This window comes from Neomonachus schauinslandi, chromosome 10 (assembly GCF_002201575.2).
Source record: "Neomonachus schauinslandi chromosome 10, ASM220157v2, whole genome shotgun sequence".
In the NCBI taxonomy this organism is placed as follows: Eukaryota; Metazoa; Chordata; class Mammalia; order Carnivora; family Phocidae; genus Neomonachus; species Neomonachus schauinslandi.
In genome coordinates, this window is record NC_058412.1 from 80,169,453 (window position 1) to 80,188,207 (window position 18,755).

The 18,755-nt window shown below is 40.8% G+C and overlaps 1 protein-coding gene across 37 annotated transcripts in view; it reads left to right on the top strand.

Annotated features, from left to right (window-relative positions):
* Positions 1-18,755, top strand: part of MAP4K4 (mitogen-activated protein kinase kinase kinase kinase 4) — a 190,716-nt gene that overhangs the window by 161,237 nt on the left and 10,724 nt on the right. For 14 of the 37 annotated variants that reach the window (XM_021680341.2, XM_044919095.1, XM_044919089.1 and 11 more), the window contains 7 exons: positions 340-437; positions 1,051-1,059; positions 2,331-2,506; positions 3,000-3,120; positions 6,493-6,610; positions 6,934-7,104; positions 13,089-13,232. In XM_021680341.2, coding sequence (XP_021536016.1) covers positions 340-437; positions 1,051-1,059; positions 2,331-2,506; positions 3,000-3,120; positions 6,493-6,610; positions 6,934-7,104; positions 13,089-13,232 — 837 coding nt within the window. Of the gene's footprint in view, positions 1-339; positions 438-1,050; positions 1,060-2,330; positions 2,507-2,999; positions 3,121-4,217; positions 4,410-6,492; positions 6,611-6,933; positions 7,105-13,088; positions 13,233-18,755 lie in introns of all 37 variants that reach the window. The other 23 variants (XM_021680340.2, XM_021680342.2, XM_044919083.1 and 20 more) reach the window with 3 other exon arrangements.

An 18,755-nucleotide genomic window follows, 5' to 3' on the forward strand; every position in this document is an offset into this window, starting at 1 on the left:
CCAAGGTGATTAGCTAAATGTCCGAGCTGGGATTTGAACCCACTTCTTTCAATATGGACCCCCATCAGTGCTGTCATTATTATTGGTTATTTTAACCCTCAAAATAAGCTAATGAAAATCCCCACTATTGTATTATTGACATAGTGTAACAACGTATTGTGAATACACGTTAAGCAGAGTCAGGTCTGCGTGTGGAGACCTGCCTTGAGTGGGGCTACCAGAAGTGGGCGGAAGGGAAGGGGAGAGAAACAAAGGCTAGGGGTGGGCTGGGTCAGATTTGTGACACACATCTCTGTGCTTATCTGTTTCTGCCTTTCTTGTTTTTCTTGAATTTCACAGCATCATCCAAATCTGAAGGCTCTCCGTCTCAGCGCCTAGAAAATGCAGTGAAAAAACCTGAAGAAAAGAAAGAAGTTTTCAGACCTCTCAAGCCTGCTGTAAGAATTATACAAAATCAGTTTTATTTATTCTAAGCTTGAGTGAGTGAGGTCTTTCTATTAAAAATATGTAATCGAGAGGCCTGCAGTCCTTTCTGTGGCCGCCCCCTCCTCCCACCCCGCACAGATTTGAAGAATTAGAAGGAATGCCATATCCTCAGACACATTTGTGCACACCCCCACCCACGTCGCTGTTGTAGTAATTTTTTTTTTTTAAGTACAAAAGAGAGAAAAGCCTTTTTATAAATTTTATCTTTGCTCAGCATTAACCTTGACATATTCTTGATGAGTTGGGCATTTACAAAACTGGTTTTTAGAGTAAATATTTTTACATTCCCTTTTTCTTCAGCTCACCTATTGATTTAACTTCTGCCTTTGTTACTGGGAGTGACGGTTGTGACTTCCTCATTCTTGGCCTGTAGTCCTTGTTGCATTAACTGACCATGTAACTCTGCCCATTGTGGGATTGTAAGCCTTTTGGAATTTTGATTTCCTGCTTGAATTGATTCCTGTCCTTCCCCTCACTCCCCTTCTTTGTCCCATGCTTCCTTGTGCTGTGCGTTCTTCATCCCTGATGGCTTCTCCGGCTCAATGAAACTGCTCTGCACTGAAGGGCGAAGTGGTAAGCCCCATGTCTGGAAAATGCCGCAGCCGAGCAGCATTCCAATTGCCTCTTAAGCTTAGATTGTAGTCCATCTACATTTCCTTTCCTCCTTCAACTTGCCTTTTTTTCATTTCTAGAATTCAAAAGTTCTAAGCTTCTGCTTTATCTTTTTTAACATAGAATTTGCTGTGTATATTTATTATTATTACATAGAACTTCTAAAAATAACTTCTTAAAAAGCCCCAGTTGTAATCATGAAATAGTAAGACTGAAGGTCCGATACTTTGTTATTTCAGAGGCTCAAGCTCAAAGAACAGCAACATATTCATAACTGCAGAGAAGGAAACTCCTTTGGAACTGCTAAAAAGAGAAAGGAAAAATGACTACATAGCCCACTTTTTTTTTTAGAAGTCATTACTTTAAATTATAATGCCCAAGTAGAAACCTTGGACTTCTGCATGAAGGTGTAGAGTATAAATAATAATCAGGCTTAAAAATTATCTGTGGATAATTGCGTATTAAAATATCTCAGTATGGAAGAATCATGGGAAATGAAGCTGCTTTTGAAAAATGTCTTTTAAAGTAGATTTCCTTTCTGTCTGATGTTCATATTTGTTGGCAGTATTGCAGGAAAATGTGGGTCAGGTGGTGCCAGGGAAGCACCTTACCTCCTGCCCACAGCAGCACATGCTGCGTCCACTTTCTCACTTCCTGTGCCGTGGACCTTCTTAGGAATGTGGCAAGTTGTTAATACTCTGTGAGGTCAGATATACTCACTTTTTCACTTTTCGTAGGTCTGAAATTGTTAAAATAAAAGGTGGAGTTAAAAATAACAAGTTCACAAAGAAAAACTTTCAGTCAGCCCAATTTAACTAAAATCTTGCTTTCTGGATAATCTCTTTGAAAGAAGACTTTGTTATATAGGCAGAATTCCAAGGATTTTCCTTCACAACGTGTTGATCTAGAATTTTATGTTAGGGTTTTTAAAAAGCACTGTTAGCCTATCGTAAGCAGATGTATGTTTTTTATTGCTGTGAGATTTGAATTATGTACATTGGTAGCTTTTTATTTTTCCCCCTATTTTTTCACATTTTTTGGTCTTTTCTATCAAAAGCTTTAAGAGCTCACCTTCCTATGTTACTGGTAGATACAGAATAGCTTTACAAAATGGATGTCGTGGCTATTTTATCATAGTTAAAATGAAGAATGTCTCATAATTTGCTGTTTTCTTCCTAGTACCCCTGGCGCACACCCCTTTGCCTTACTCTCTTTTCTGTCCTGTGCGTTAGGATTTGACTGCACTGGCCAAAGAGCTTCGAGCAGTGGAAGATGTGCGACCACCACACAAAGTGACAGACTACTCCTCATCCAGTGAGGAGTCAGGGACGACAGATGAGGAAGACGATGACGTAGAACAAGAAGGGGCCGAGGAAGCCACCTCTGGACCAGAGGACACCAGAGCAGCGTCAGTCCTTGGTGTATTTTAGAGCGGCTGAGAGTGTCTCCACTGAACTCTTTCCATTTAGAACCAGTTTTTTCTAAACCTATCCTGACTTTATGAACATTTAACATTGAGTTCTCCTGGGTTCAGCAACAGGCAGCCTTCGTGTTCTTCCCCCTTCTCTTTGTCTGCGTGCGTGGGTGTGTCAGTGCTTCTCCCCAGTACCCCAGTGTATTTTATTTTTTTCTTTTTAATTTGACAGTATGACAAAAGGGAAGTTTCAGTTCAGTTGAACCACATTAACCATGAGAATTCATTTAGATGTTTTTGCTCAAAAGCAAACTATACTGGCAGACAGTTCTTTGTTGAAGGGGAAGAGCTAAACATTTGTTTTCTTTGAGGAAACACTGTCTGTAGCCTGATCTCGTCTTAGGCCTTTGGGAAGGTGAAGAATCTAAACAGGATGTCCTCAACTCATGGGATGATAGCCCTTCACTTCTGAATTTTGTCTCAATAGGTCATCTCTGAATTTGAGCAATGGTGAAACAGAGTCGGTGAAAACCATGATTGTCCATGACGATGTAGAAAGTGAGCCAGCCATGACCCCATCCAAGGAGGGCACTCTCATCGTCCGCCAGGTACCTGTGTCTTCTCTTTGTTGTTAGAGGCAGAGCTTCTCCTGTAGTCATTAACCCACTTGCTCATTCACTCACTCATGCTGTTTCTACATCATCATCTGTTTTCATGTTAACAAGACCCAGAGGGTAGAGTGTCGGGGGCTAAGGAGGCAGGTATGTGCTGCATGCCAAGGAGGTAGCTAGCAGTCTTCCACCCCACATTGCTGCTCCTCTGCATGTTGTGCGGCAGCCCTCATTCGAGCACCACGCTGATTCTCACAGTCTGTGTCTGAGTAGTAGAAAAGCCACAGGGAGTCCCTTCAGCAGGCTCGCAGAGTGAGGAGGCAGAGCCCAGGCTGGAGCAGAGCAGCCACGGAGGTTCTGCAAAGAGCTCCCAGCTCTGAGCGTCCGCCGTGCTGCAGCAGGAGCAGCCCTTAGGCAGGAGCAGTGGACGAGCGGATGAGCCTCATCAGTCACAGGAGGGCCTCGTGGAGCAGAAGGGTTGGGAGGACTCTCTTGGCGTGTTCTAAAACGTTAGTTTCCTCACTTGTTGAATATTAAATGTGTACCACCCCGATGTGCTCAGTTCGGATTACTCAGCTTTACAACTGTCTGTTCATTTCTTAGCTTAGAAGACAGAGAAGTGATGTGCTTCCCATGACAGAACAGGTGCCTTTCTAGTGTTTTGGACTTTTCCTGAGTGTGTTTCATGCAATGGCAATGCATTCGGATAGAAAGTGGGAAGAACGTGGAAAAGACTAGGATTCAAAGAAGCGACAGGGTACTCTCTAGAGCTTTAGACAGGAAGATTTTTTAAGAAAAAAAAAAAAGGGCGAGTGGTTTTGGTGACAACAGCTAGTGTGGTAGAGAAACCAAATTAGGCAGTCACTGACGCTCAAGTCCTGTGGCCACCAGATGATGAGGTACTTTGAATTCTGTTGGCTCAGTCGAGGCATTCGGCGAGGAAGTGTGAACAGTTCCGACCAGTTTCCTGTGGTCTTTCCTTGATTATTTAACAGTTTGAAAAGTCACACAGCACCTTTAAGTCAGTTATCAGTAGGGTCATAGGGAATGTCAGCAGCGTTTGAGCGAGACGAGTGTGCCTGTTTTTTCTACAGAGTACAGTTGACCAAAAGCGCGCCAGCCATCATGAGAGCAATGGCTTTGCCGGTCGCATTCACCTCTTGCCAGATCTCTTACAGCAAAGCCATTCCTCCTCCACTTCCTCCACCTCCTCCTCCCCATCCTCCAGCCAGCCGACACCCACCATGTCCCCACAGACACCCCAGGACAAGCTCACTACTAATGAGGTATGTCTCGCACCACAGCTGGCTGCTTTCCTAGGGTTTGACCAGCACTGCCTAGTAGCTAGTTTGCAGAGGAGACCTTTCCCACGCCCCTCACCCCTCCTTCCCCACCCGCTTTCTTCTGTCACCTACCCTTCTCCCCAACCCCAAGTAACATGTTTCAGATCTGCATACAAATCCCGTAACCCTAGATCAATGTCCCTCCAACTTGCCAGTTCACTGTTTACTTTTCTCTAGATAAGTGTAGTTGCATGGCTTTCTTTATTCAGTTTATTTATTCAGTTTATTTTTTTTAAGTCTAAATAAAATGATTGCTGTGTTCTCAGATCCATTATGTATTTGGCATGAAATTCTTGTAGTCATTTGTGGAATCAGCCCTTTTCATTCTTTTTATCTGACAAATAAAATATAGAAAAATTTGGTTAAGCAGACCTGGCCTTATCTGGACACACTTGTTATCCTCTACAGGAATCTCCTTCAAACAGGGCTGGATTGGTTTTTTGTTTTTGATGGGGGGAGATTGTTGGTTGGTTAATCATTTGTTTTCACCAACCCTGTTAAAAGGACTTCTTTCCTTGAAATTCACAATCACTCAGAGTTGTAAGAAAAGGCCAGATGATTTTTAGGGAAATCTAGAAAATTAGGATGCTAAGAAGAGCAAAGGTCTGAGCATGCTTTTAATTTAAAATTTTGAATGGGAAATCCCGTGTGCTCGTTTGAAGGCTTGGCTGTGGTGCTCAGTCTGGGTGCTAGGTGGGTGATGCTTTGATCTTTGGAACAAGATGATGCCCCCAGTGCAGTGACAGAGTCCACCTTGAGCACCCTGTACTAAATTAAACAAGTGGTTTGATTTCTTGGGAGGTTTGGTTTAAATGCATTTGCCTAACAGTTGAAGGAGGTTGAAAGTGGCATGGAGCTTCAGCCAATCTTGTTAATGTAAGCATTTAACTGCGAGCCTGCTCCTATTTTGGTTCCCTTTTTAGAAAGAATCAGAATAATCCTCTACCCCTGAGGAGCAGGGCCAAGTCAACTGCTTCTAAGGTGGGCTTGCATAAGATTGGCCATTGGATGGATTGGCCATTGATCATAGGACAGGGTGGGAAGCTTGCCAGCAGGCAGCTGTGTCAAGTGGAAGGAGAGAGCCTGGGAGCCTAGGTGGGCTTGGGCTCTAGGACATGGCGACTTTTAGCTGTCCATGGAGGGCGAGAAAGTTTTCAGGACTAAAAAGCACTTGATTGGAAGTGTTCTTTTTTCTCCAGTGATATATCCCACCTACACTCACATTTCTCCTTATATTTATATTTAAACTTGGCTCCATTTTGCTCTAATGAGTATTTACTATAACCCTTAACTCACTAAACTGGCAAGTTTATTTTTCTGTTTGTTTTGTTTTTAATTGTCATTACATTTCCACTTAACAATTTGTTTCACTTTCGTTGTGTTTTTTTTTGGTCTTAAGTTACACTATTAACCAAAACACTAGTGCTCCTAAAAGAGCAAAAGTATGTGCCATATCTTGTCATTTGCACCTTTCACTAATGAGCCCCTGTTCGATACGGGTTTCCTGATGATGCGCCTAAAATGGTGGTCGCCAGAGCTTCTGTAGCTTTCTGGCAAGAGGCTCATGTTAAAATGAATAATACGAAGTAAAGATTTGCCAATATTCCAACAGAAGTTAATTGGCCTTTTTGGGGCAGAAGAGTAAATTCAGAAATTGATGAACTGAGACAGACATTTCAAACCTCCTTTAGGAGTTTTTATTATAATTATTTATTTAAAAAAAAAAAAACACAACAACCAGGAGCATGAAGTATAGATTTTGTTTGGTAGCTCGCAGCATTCCTGTCTTAGATGAACAGTATTTCTGAAAAGAGATGTAGCTCTTTTGGTGGTTCCAGGTTGAACAGCCTGCTGGTGGGGTGTGTTGTGCACATGCAGAGGCACCCCTGAGAGTATCTGGGGGGAACGATGCAGGAGGAATAGGGCTTCCTAGTGGGAAACCGTGCAGTACAGAAGTGGATTGAAATGTTTTATGTTCATCTTTTTAATGTCATTTGTATTAATAAAATTGAAATTTACATTGCAGACTCAGTCCGCTAGTAGCACACTCCAGAAACACAAATCTTCCTCCTCCTTTACACCTTTTATAGACCCCAGATTACTACAGATTTCTCCATCTAGTGGGACAACAGTGACTTCTGTGGGTAAGTAAACTAGCAACAAGAAAGCAGCTGACAAACAGGACTCGGTCACTTTGTGTTGCTCTTTCTGGTGGCTTAGGCATGGCACGGTGGTGGTTTGCAGGCACAGACCTCAGATACAGAAACACCCATCCTGCTTGCATTGCCTTATTTGCAATGAGCTGCATAGTCAGTTTCCTTTTTCCATATACATTTCTTACAAATTTCTTTTCCTTGACAAAGAGTTGGTTGTAACATGTGAATATTTACTTGAGGTGTAGTCGGGGAGGGAGGCGGATGCAGTGTTTGTGTGTGCAGAAAATAATTTCAAGTGTACTGTGTTCTAGTTGGATTTTCCTGTGATGGAATGAGACCAGAAGCCATAAGGCAAGATCCTACCCGCAAGGGCTCAGTGGTCAATGTGAATCCCACCAATACTAGGCCACAGAGTGACACCCCAGAGATTCGTAAATATAAGAAGAGATTCAACTCTGAGATTTTGTGCGCTGCCTTATGGGGTAGGTATCTTACTCCTACTGTGACTGTCATCGTTTTATTTTCCTGAAGGGTGGACTGGTCTTTTAGAGAAGGTACTATTTTGGACAGTTTGGGGATTTTGTAAAGAGTTGTTGACAGATAAGTGGGAAGACTTCCATGATGCCCACCCTTGTTACCTTCTCCTGCAGAAACATGCAGGTGTATGTGCGGGCTTGCACTTGTTTCAGCCACCGGGTATTGGAATGAAGGATTAAGTTAGATTGCTTTTTAAATGTTTCTGTTGAACATTTTTGCCTTGCCCTTCATGACTTGGGCCTAACGTGGAAATGAAGCTTTTAAAAGCAGTCTGCCACGGGCCAGAGTGTGCAGAAGGAGCCTGTGGTGCCATCTTCCTGTTCCTTCTCCACGGTGGTGGTGCAGCCTCTTCACAGCTTACAACAGCACGAGAGGCTATGCCTGGGGAGGCCGCCACGCGAGGACTCTGCCCTCTCTCATTTGGGGGCTGGCCTCTCTGTCTCCCCTGAGCCATCACCTTCCTCACTCCCACAGATAGACCCTCTGTTGGCTGTACCTTGTCTTCCAGTCCCACACTTTGTTCTTGTTCTCCTTCTGCCTAAACCCCGAAATCAGCTGTTTTTAGCAGGGACCCTCTTTCTAGTCCGTTTCTTCATCCCTTGAACGCAAGTGCCAAGTGGACAGAAGACATGCGATCCATTTTGGTTTAAGTGCACAGCACATCGACCTCAACATGCTGTTTGTTGGAGTGTTCATGATGGCCTCTGCATCCCCAGTGACCAGATCAGCCCTCCTGTCCCCGCCCACCTTACCCCTCACCCTCAACCCCTAACCTTGCTAAAGCCTTGAGGCTGACGTGAGGGCCTCAGCTCTCACCTCCTGAACCTCGAGATGTTCCTCGTTCCTGTTGAAGAGAGGGTCTGTTAAAAGTTCCTCCTCGTCCACCTTTTCTACTTGTATGTGTCTGTTGACTTCTCTCCTGCCTCTTTCCCAAGCTCCTGCTCAGCCTCTCCCTCGGGGTTTGGGAGAGTCTTCTCCCCTCTGCAGACATACCCACTTTTTCTTTCACTCTTGCAGCTCTGGATTTCGCTCCTTGTCACCACTGAGTATCTTAAGTCCCCTAATGATCATAAGGCCTTTTCTGTATTAACCTCGTAGGTAAAGGTAACAGTAGCCACTTTGAGGGGATTACCGGGCTCGCGTACGGCAGCTTGGTCACCGCACGGCGTGCTGAAGTGTTGCTCTGGGAATGCCAGTTGTGATCACATCACAGGGTTGAATTCCACCGTGTTTGGTCTTTCTGAAGGCCCTTCGTGGGGAGTGTGTATCATCAAAATTCAGTACATTACAGTTCGTATAGAAATTAAGTAAGTTAATTCTTTTGAAATTGCTGAAGTCATTTTTATCTAGAATGTTTGTACTTAGTAGAGTCTTACACTGATTTTATATTCCTCTACTGTCCTGCAAAGTGCTGGACCCTATTTTGTGCCATTAAATGATTTTTTAACTAAAATCCTTCTTTTTCCTAATTAACTTCTTTAATACCTCAGAGAAGAGAGTATCTCGAGCTTGTGTTTTTAAAGATGCAGTGGAACTTTCCATTTTATCAGTAGGTGGAAATGAAAGATAGGCAGATGACATAAAGTTGAAATCTGTTTCTGTAAATTGGTATATTTGAACTTTTGCTTGGCTTGGGGCACATCGGTGGTGAGTTTCCTTAAACTGCCTGTGATAGCTAAGCTAAAAGGTAAGTTAAAAAAGTAAGCCTTTTAAGTTAAGTTTAAAAATAAGCCTTTCAGAGACTTAGACCTAGAAAAGTTAAAACAAGTACTGTAAGAGTGGTAGACTGACAAGGGGAGAAAATTCAGAGGACACTGTAAGTATTAGTTTGAAATGGTGACACATTTAAGGTCTGCTGACCAGTGTTGGATAGGTTAGATGGGTTTTTTTGTGCCTTTTTGGAACATGCTAGCCTCAGCATTCTTTTTTAATCATGTTACATAACTGACTTTTGTGAGTTGCTATATATTTATTATATTTTTGTAATAAGATACTTTTCCCATTTGCAGCCAGGATAATTTTAACACCTATTTTGAACATCATTGTTCCCACTCTTTTTTTTTAATTTTTTTAAATAAAATCTCTACAGCCAACGTGGGGCTCAAACCTATAACCCCGAGATCAAGAGTCGCATGCTCTACCAACTGAGCCAGCCAGGCACCCCAGTTCCCACTCTTAATAGTAAACTGCAGTTTACTACAGAGCTTTGCCTGTAGTATCATCATAAAATTTAAAGGAAACTTTAAATCACATGTTATAGAGCTCTTAGCCATTTTTCCCATCAACCTATACCAGATTACTATGAATACAATTGTAGTGCCTAGTACAGCTTACCTTTGAGCAATTAGCATTTAAAGTTTAATTATATCTAACAGTTGAAAGGTTTAAAAAACACATTTATAAAAGGTTATTGCAGCATGCAACTTAATCTTTTTCAGAGGCCCATAATTTCCAAGGTGGTTATTTTCCAGTGACTGTCAATATTCCATTGACTGCTAACACTTAGTACTTCACAAAATTACACAGTTCTTAGAAATATATAATGGAGAATTACAAGGAGTGTAAGTGCCAAAATATATGCATTCTTTGTGTTTATGAATAGACTTTTTCAGCTTTGTCTTTTATTCCTTTATTAATTCATTACTGTAAAATCTTGATTGATGTTTGGATGCTATTTATTTTTGGAAACCACAAATAATAGGAAGATTTCAAAGGCTCATACTTCTGGTAGTTATTACCAGATTCTTGACATGGATTTTTTCAGCTAACTTGATATTGAAGATTGGGAAAATACTGACATGCTACACGAAATGCAATCTTTAGAATGGACTCTATCTGTAAGCAACTCTGTCAATTAATGTTTTGTTTTTCTGCTTCAAATAACTGAAACTAGTTAAAATTATCTCACCTAGGTATATGGAGGGAAAACACTAAGAATAATGTCCTATTATAGTTCTACATTTGGTAGGGAGATAGTCACCACAAAAAAGTAAAATGATACGAAAATGAGTGGAGCATTACATAAATGTTAATTTCTCTTACAGTGATGATAAATGAGTTTTTAAATTGGGCAGCAATTTTTTTCTTAAAATTCAGTCATTACCTGATGTGTATGATATTTCTTTCTTTCTTTTTTTTTTTTTTTTAAAGATTTTATTTATTTATTTGACAGAGAGAGACATAGCGAGAGAGGGAACACAAGCAGGGAGAGGGGGAGAGGGAGAAGCAGACTCCCCGCCGAGAGCAGGGAGCCCGATGCGGGACTCGATCCCGGGACTCCAGGATCATGACCCGAGCCGAAGGCAGTTGCTTAACTGACTGAGCCACCCAGGCGCCCATGTGTATGATATTTCTATTAAAAAACTTTTTTGTGGAAAACATGATGGCCTGCCTGTAAGCCTTAAAAAAGTGTAAGGCTGTGAGCCCCAGTTCAAAGCCACAGTGTTACCTGGTGAGTAAAATATCAGTATCAACCATAGCTGCACTGGCTGTTATGATAACCACTAGTCTCATGTGGCTATTTAAACTTTAAATGAATTAAAATAGAAAATTGAGTTCTTTAGTTGCACTGGCCATATTTCAAGTGCTCAGTAGCCACATGTGGCCATTGGCTAACACGTCCGACATCAAGGTACAAAGTTCTATTGGACAAGGCTGATCTGGATGGCACATCCTAAAAATCTTAGTTATAGGTGATAGATTGAGCCATATGCATTCATAAGCCTTTTTCCTTATCTGTGCAAATGATCATATTTTGAGGGTTTTGTTTACTTTTAAGGATCACTCTAGATGGATAGTGAATACTCAGATTTTTCTCTTTTCCCAAAAATTCGAGAGGCTTCCCTCAAATTTTTGGAAGCTGTTTCATAGTATGCCAGGCTCTAACAAGTTCTCACTGCCGTTGTACTAGGTGGAAAGCACCTGTGATTTGGTGGAAGTGTATGTGGGGCAGCAAAGACAGGGATACTCTCATAAAACTTAGGGCAAGGGCAAGATGGAAACCTGCATCATATGCCTAATAGATTTTTTTTTTTTTTTAATTTTTTTATGCCTAATAGATTTTTAATGGGGTACTTTTTTCAGGTCACACTATTACTGGAAACTGTAGATGTCTAGAATTTATGGGCACCTCTTTACATGTTTTACGTTTTTTGAGGACTCTAGGGATTGTGTTATGTTAGCTTAGAGCCTAAAAGTGCTTCGGCATATTGGTAACTGTCGTCCTCGTGAACCTAGCACTCTGTTAGTTGGTGAAGTTCTTATTTGATTTTGAACGGCAGTGATAGTAACTGCATATGTAAATTCCAGGTTCCCAGCTTCCCCAAGATCCCAAAAGTTGCTTCCAGTTTCCTCAACAAGAATTGCTTGGGTAGATTTTGTCCTCCAAGTGTTCGGGTTTCACTTGCTCAGTACAGAATAGGCACAGAGCTGAGTGGGGGCTGGGAGAGTGTTTCCTTGTTGCCTTCACAGTTGTTCGTTGGAAGTTTTCTGGAAGCAGGGTGTGTGTGTGTGTGTGTGTGTGTGTGTAATAAAACATGGATCCTATGATTCAGGAAATACATGTTATTCTTTCCTATCTTTCCATCTATCTGAAACTATTGATTGAACAGTTTGTAAAAGCACAGATACTTTATTCCTGTCTCAGTGAGTTTATTAGCCAGTTTAGGGAATCAGTGCAAACATGTATGTGCCCAATTGTGTAGGAGTATAAGGTGATCTGTACTATATGTTACAAAGTTGGCTTAGACAATGAAGGTTAGAGGTCAAGGAAACAAGGCATTTAGGGAAATAAGGGAATGATAAAGAGAGAAAAGTAAGTTGGTTCAAGGTATGGAGAGATTTGAATGCCAAATTGAGGCTTTTATACCCACCTATAGAGAGTGTATAGTTCTGAAAATATGGTAGGACCTAATGAGTATTGTAAGAAGATTAGGATTGTTTTGATTGCTGCCATGAGAAGGTAGAGGGAGGGTGTTGTAACAACCTCTGTTAAAGTCTCTGTCCATCAGTTACAAGGTGGCCAGTGCCTCAAGTAGGGTGGGAGCAGAGGAAAGGGAAAGGAAGGAGGTCTCCTCTGGTTCTGGTGGTAAGTTTGGCTGGTTGTATGGAGCAGGTGGTGGTGCTGTTACAGAAAAGGCAAAAGTTGAGAAGTTAGTCTCAGTAGAAATTTACAGCAGGTAGAAAAGCAGGTGGAGTATGGAATTATGAGTTGATGGTTCTGAGATGCTCCTCTAGCAGACAGACAGCAAAGGAGAAATCTGTGTTTAAGAAGCAGAGAAGGTGCATGCAAACCATGAAGGAGACTCAGTGCACCTGGAGAGTGGGAAGACATGGCAGCACATAGAGAAGCCAGGACTGCTCCCATGGGGTGGTCACGGTATTTTAATATTCCTAAGAAGTTCAAGGGACAGAGGACTGAGTGCCATTGTTTCTTTTTTGGTGATGACGGAGAATGGTCTTTAAGAAAACCTTAAGGTGAGCGATGGATCAGTCATAAACTGGTAAGGATTTGAGGTGGCTATTTATAGCTCGTGCCAGAAGTTTGCCGATGAAAATAAAGACAGATAAAGGAAGCACGAAGAAGTCATGGTATCCGATAAAGGTTTGTTCAAGTGTCTAATGTGGCTAATGAGATACAGAATCTGTAACACCAAGGAGATGGTGAGCTCGAAACATTCTGGGGAAACTGGTGAATTATGCAGGAGATTGAGGGGATGTGGTGTGTGTGTTTTCTCTCATATCCTTTTTTAAACTGCCACTTCTCTATTTGTTGTCATTTGGTCACTTTAACCTCTGACTATTCCAAGCATTTCTTTTTGTGTGTGATTAAGGAAACCACTCTTTTCCAGATAGGTGCTGTTATCCTTTCCATATAACCAGACTGCCAAGCACAGCATAAAATTCAGGTCTTTCTGTGTCCTTGAAACAGGAGTGAATTTGTTAGTGGGTACAGAGAGTGGCCTGATGCTGCTGGACAGAAGTGGCCAAGGGAAGGTATATCCTCTGATCAACCGAAGAAGATTTCAGCAGATGGATGTCCTTGAAGGCTTGAATGTCTTGGTGACAATATCTGGTAAGTGTTCATTTAGTAAAGCAGGATTGCTTCCCAGCACTAAACTTCCATTAGTTCTTTCTTTCTTTTTTTTTTTTTTTTAAAGATTTTGTTTATTTATTTGAGAGAGAGAGCACAAGGTGGGGGGGCAGAGGGAGAAGGAGAAGCAGAAGCAGGCATCCCACTGAGCAGGGAGCCGGACGCGGGGTTTGATCTCAGGATCCCTGGGATCCGGACCTGACTGAAGGCAGACCCTTAACCAACTGAGCCACCCAGGTGCCCCTAGGTCATTTTTTGAAGTAATGGCTAAATGAGGTAAAACCATAGCATGGTTTTACAATAAGGTGATAGAAAAATGTATTCAGATGTGACTGACAAGTACACCCTGAATCTGTGGCTCCTCTAAAGAGCAGTCTTGACATGCACTGTCTAGTAGACCTCTTCCACGTGACCACTCTGCCCTGGCGCTTGTGGGGCTTAATGTGGCTTCTCCAGCGTGTAGGTTTGTGCCCACTTCCACCCACAGCACTCTTTTCATGCAGAAGGAACTCTGCCACGATGGTAAAAGTACCATATTATGTTTTTTTTCTTACATCAGTTAACACTTACATACGTTGCTTTTTTTTTTTTTAAGATTTTATTTATTTATTTATTTGACAGAGAGAGACACAGCGAGAGAGGGAACACAAGCAGGGGGAGTGGAGAGGGAGAAGCAGGCTTCCCACAGAGCAGGGAGCCCCAGGACCCTGGGATCATGACCTGAGCCAAAGGCAGATGCTTAACGACTGAGCCACCCAGGTGCCCTCATAAGTTGCTTTTTAGAGAGTATTTTTTTCATATAAATTATGTAATATATGTTATTCTAGAAAATAAGAAACTAGTCAGAAAAGCAAGTAGGAGAAATGAAATGTAAAATCATCCAGAGATACTATACCTATTGACTCTTCAGTTTTTAACTTCTCATCTTTAAGCGTACACACACTCAATACAGACTTAAAGGGGGAAATTCTGCGTAAAAATGGTTATGCAACATTTCAAACATACAGAAAATAATAATGAGAGAATAATTACATAATAATGACACCCACGAGCTGATGAGTTACTTTTTTTTTTTTAAGATTTTATTTATTTGCGAGAGAGAGAATGAGAGACAGAGAGCATGAGAGGGAGGAGGGTCAGAGGGAGAAGCAGACTCCCTGCTGAGCAGGGAGCCCGATGTGGGACTCGATCCCGGGACTCGATCCCGGGACTCCAGGATCATGACCTGAGCCGAAGGCAGTCGGTTAACCAACTGAGCCACCCAGGCACCCTGATGAGTTACTTTTAACAGGTGTTAAATATACTCTTGTACTTGTGGTTAGCATCCCCTGCCCCATCTAGCTGCCGTGGTAACCACTGTAGTGAAGTGAGGGTGTATCTTATTCATTCTGGTTTGTCCAGATCATGTGGCTTGCTCTTTCCATGTTATTAAACATTTCTCTATGACATCTGTTTTATGTGGCTATAGAGTGTTTCTTTGCATACATACTCTAAAATTTATTTACTTCTGTTGTCTTTTAGTTTAGCCCTTTTTTTCCCTCTCATGTAAACATTTTCACGTACATCTCGTAACTTAACCATTGTGCGTACATATCCATGTTGCATAGATAATAATTTCCTAATAATTTGTATTATTGCTGGAGTCAAGAGTATGCAAAATTGAAATACTTTAAATAGGTCTTATAATAACCAGCAGCAATTTTGATTTAATCATCTGCTAACCCAGCTTCTTACATTTGTTTATATGTAACATTTCTCAGAGTTATTTTAGTTTTCAAATAGGCTTTTGGTTGTAAGTAAAAGACCTTTGTTGAAATGCAGAAATTTCTCCATCCATCTCATACTTAAATGAGAAAGCAGCCATTTACAACTTGAGTATTGACAGGGAGTAGGTTTAAAATTAGAGGAAAAATAAATCTGCTGCTAAAAATGATTTAAACTTCATTTTGTGATCCAGTGAACAAGACGATTTATGGGGATCACTGATCAGCTGACACCATTAAAAATTTTTTGGTCTACTTTTCTATATTCTTTTCCTTATTTTATTTTATTTTTTTTAAGATTTTATTTGACAGAGAGAGAGCAGGAGAGCACAGGCAGGGGGAGTGGCAGAGGGACAGGGAGAAGCAGACTCCCCATTAAGCAGGGAGCCTGATGGGGGCCGGATCCCAGGACTCTGGGATCATGACCTGAGCCAAAGGCATTCACTTAACCAACTGAGACACCCAGGTGCCCCTCTTTTCCTCTTTTGCAATGGTTTCTACAATCATGAAGGTAATATGTTAATTTTGGGAAGCTTTGAAAATAGAAAAAACTTAGGAAGAATAAAACAAAATGCTACCCCATCTCAGAGACAACTCTTGTTGACTTTTTTTTATATTTCCTCCTCATTTTTTTTAAAGATTTTATTTACTTATTAGAGAGAGAGAGAACAAGCAGGGGAAAGGGCAGAGGGAGAGGGAGAAGCAGGCTCCCTGCTGAGCGGACCCTGGGATCATGACCTGAGCCAGAGATGCTTAACCCACTGAGCCACCCAGGCGCCCCTCCTCCTTCTCATTTCTATAAATATTTATCACAATATGGGAATGAAACACTAAATACATAAAACTACATGGTTTTTGTTTCATTTAACATTTTATTGAATATTTTCCCACATTCAAAAAGTCTTCAAAACCTAAAAAGATTAAAGTGCAAGATGTAATACAGAAAGTGCACAGATTATAAGTATATACTCAATGAATTGTCACAGTTAGAATCCATCCACCTAGGATCCATTCACCTACCCTGGTGAAGAAATGCAACAATCCCAAGTAGCCCAGAAGCTCCCCTGCAGTACCCACTCTGCTGCCTCCCAGTCATTGCCCCCCTGGTCCCCAGAGGGAAGCACTGTCTTTTAAAATACATTAGGTTGGTTTTACCTTCATTGAAGTGAATTGATATAAATGGTAAAATGGTAAGCATTCTTTTGTGTCTGGCTGCGTTTTTTAAAGAGCACCTTTAAGTTTACAGAAAAGTTGAACAGAAAATATAGACAATTCCCATATTACACCCCCACCTCCTATCATCTTTCCCTATCATCTGCATTAGTGTATCACATTAGTGTAGTACAATTGTTGTAATTGATGAACCAATATTAACAATATTATTATTATTAACTAAAGTCTGAAGTTTACATTGAGGTTCACTCTTTGTGTTGTACAGTTCAAGGTTCTGACAAACACATAATTATCCACCATTACAGACTGATTTCACTGCCCTAAAAATCCCCTATGCTCCATTTATTCATTTCTCCCCCAAAGTCCCTGGCAACAACTGTTTTTTTTTGTTGTTTTTTGGGGTTTTTTTTGGCTCTCTATATGACCTTCTCCAGAATGTCATAGTTGGAATCATGTAGTATGTAGCCTTTTCAGACTGGCGTCTTTCTTTAGCAATATGTATTCAAGGTTCTTCCATGTCTTTTCATGACTTGATAGTGCATTTCTTTAGTTGCTTAATAATCTGTTGTGTGGATGTGCCACTTTGTTTATCCATTCACTTATTGAAAGACCTCTTGTTTGCTTCCAAATTTTAGCAATTATGAATAAAGCTGCTATAAATATCTGTGGACAGCTTTTTGCATAGACATTAGGTTTCAACTCATGTGTTTAGTTAAAAACCTAGGAGCATGACTGCTGGAGTGTAAGATAAGGCTACATTTAGCTTTGTAAGAAATAGCCAGCCTGTCTTCCGAAGTGGCTGTATCATTTTGATTTTCTACAGGCCTCAAATGAAGAGTCCCTTTTGCTCCACATCCACATCAGTGTTTTGTGTGGGTCTATTTCTGGGCTCTCTGTTTTGTTCCATTGATCTGTTTTTCCTTTTGTTAATTAATACCATATTGTCTCGATTATTTTAGCTTTATAATAAATCTTAAAGTCACATAGTATCAGCCCTCCAAAGTTGTTCTTTTTCAATATTGTGTTGGCTGTTCTGGCTCTTGCCTTTCCATATAAACTTAAAGTCAGCTTATCAGTATGTGTTAAATAACTTGATAAGATTTTGATTGGGATTACATTGATTCCCTAGATGAGTAGAACTGATACTGTAGCAATATTGAGTTTTATCCATGACCATTGAATATATCTCCATCTGTTTAGATCTCCTTTAATTTCTTTCTTCAGAGTTTTATAGTTTTCCTCATAGAGATCTTATTTAGGGCTCCTTTGTTAGATTTATAACTAAGTATATCCTTTGACCTTAGTGCTTTTTTTATTATTTTTTTAAGATTTTATTTATTTATTTGAGAGAGAGAATGAGAGAGAGAGAGAGCACATGAGAGGGGGGAGGGTCAGAGAGAGAAGCAAACTCCCTGCTGAGCAGGGAACCCGATGCGGGACTCGATCCTGGGACTCCAGGATCATGACCGAAGGCAGTCGCTTAACCAACTGAGCCACCCAGGCGCCCCTATAGTGCCTTTTTTAAAAAGATGTATTAATTTTTTAAAGAGGGGTGGGGGAGAGGGAGAGAATCTCAAGCAAACTCTCCATTGAGCGTGGAGCCTGACGCAGGGCTTGCTCTTACAACCCTGAGATCATGACCTGAGCCAAAATCAAGAATAAGACACTCAACTGACTGAGCCACTCAGTCCACCCCTGTTTTTAGTTTTTCTGTAGATGGTGCTGTGTTTTTAATTTCAAATTTCCAATTGCTTATTGCAAGTATATAGGAAAGCAATTGACTTTTATGTATGAACCTTGTAACTTGCAACCTTACTATAATCATTTTATTAGTTACAGGATTTTTTGTTTAGCCAGGTCTTTGGTATTTTCTACTTACATAATCCTGTATTTATTCCTTCCCAGTTTGTATACCGTTTATTTCCTTTGTCCTATTGCATTAGCTAAGACATCTACTTTGATGTTTAGGATTGGTAAGTGGAGACACCCTTCCCTTGTTCTTAAAGAGGAAAGTATCTAGTTTCTCACCTTTAAGTATGGTATTAGCCATAAGTTTTTTATACATATTCTTTAGCAAATTGAAGCAGTTTCCCTCTATTCCTATTTGCTGTGAGTTTTCGATCATGAAATGGATATTGGGTTTTGTCAGATGTTTTTTCTGCATCTGTTGATATGATCATATGATTTTTCTTTTTAAGCTTGTCAGTATGTCTAGTTTCTTTTGTTCAACATCATTTTGTTGTTGTTGCTCATAGAGCTATTTTGTTCCACTTCATTTCTGTGTATGACTGTACCACAATTTATTTGTTCTACTGTTGATACATGTTTGTGTTTGCTGTTTACAGCTCTTAGGAACAATGCTGCTATGAACATTCTCATTTGTATTTGGGGGGCTCATACACACACACTTTTATTAGAGAAATTACTGGATCATAAGTAGGGTATGCATATATCCTACTTTATTAGATAATGTCAGACTTTTCAAAGTGGTTCTAACAGTTAACACTAGTTTCTAGTTCCTCCACCTTCCCTACTTTTAGTACTATTGTTTTTTTTAGTACTGCTGTTT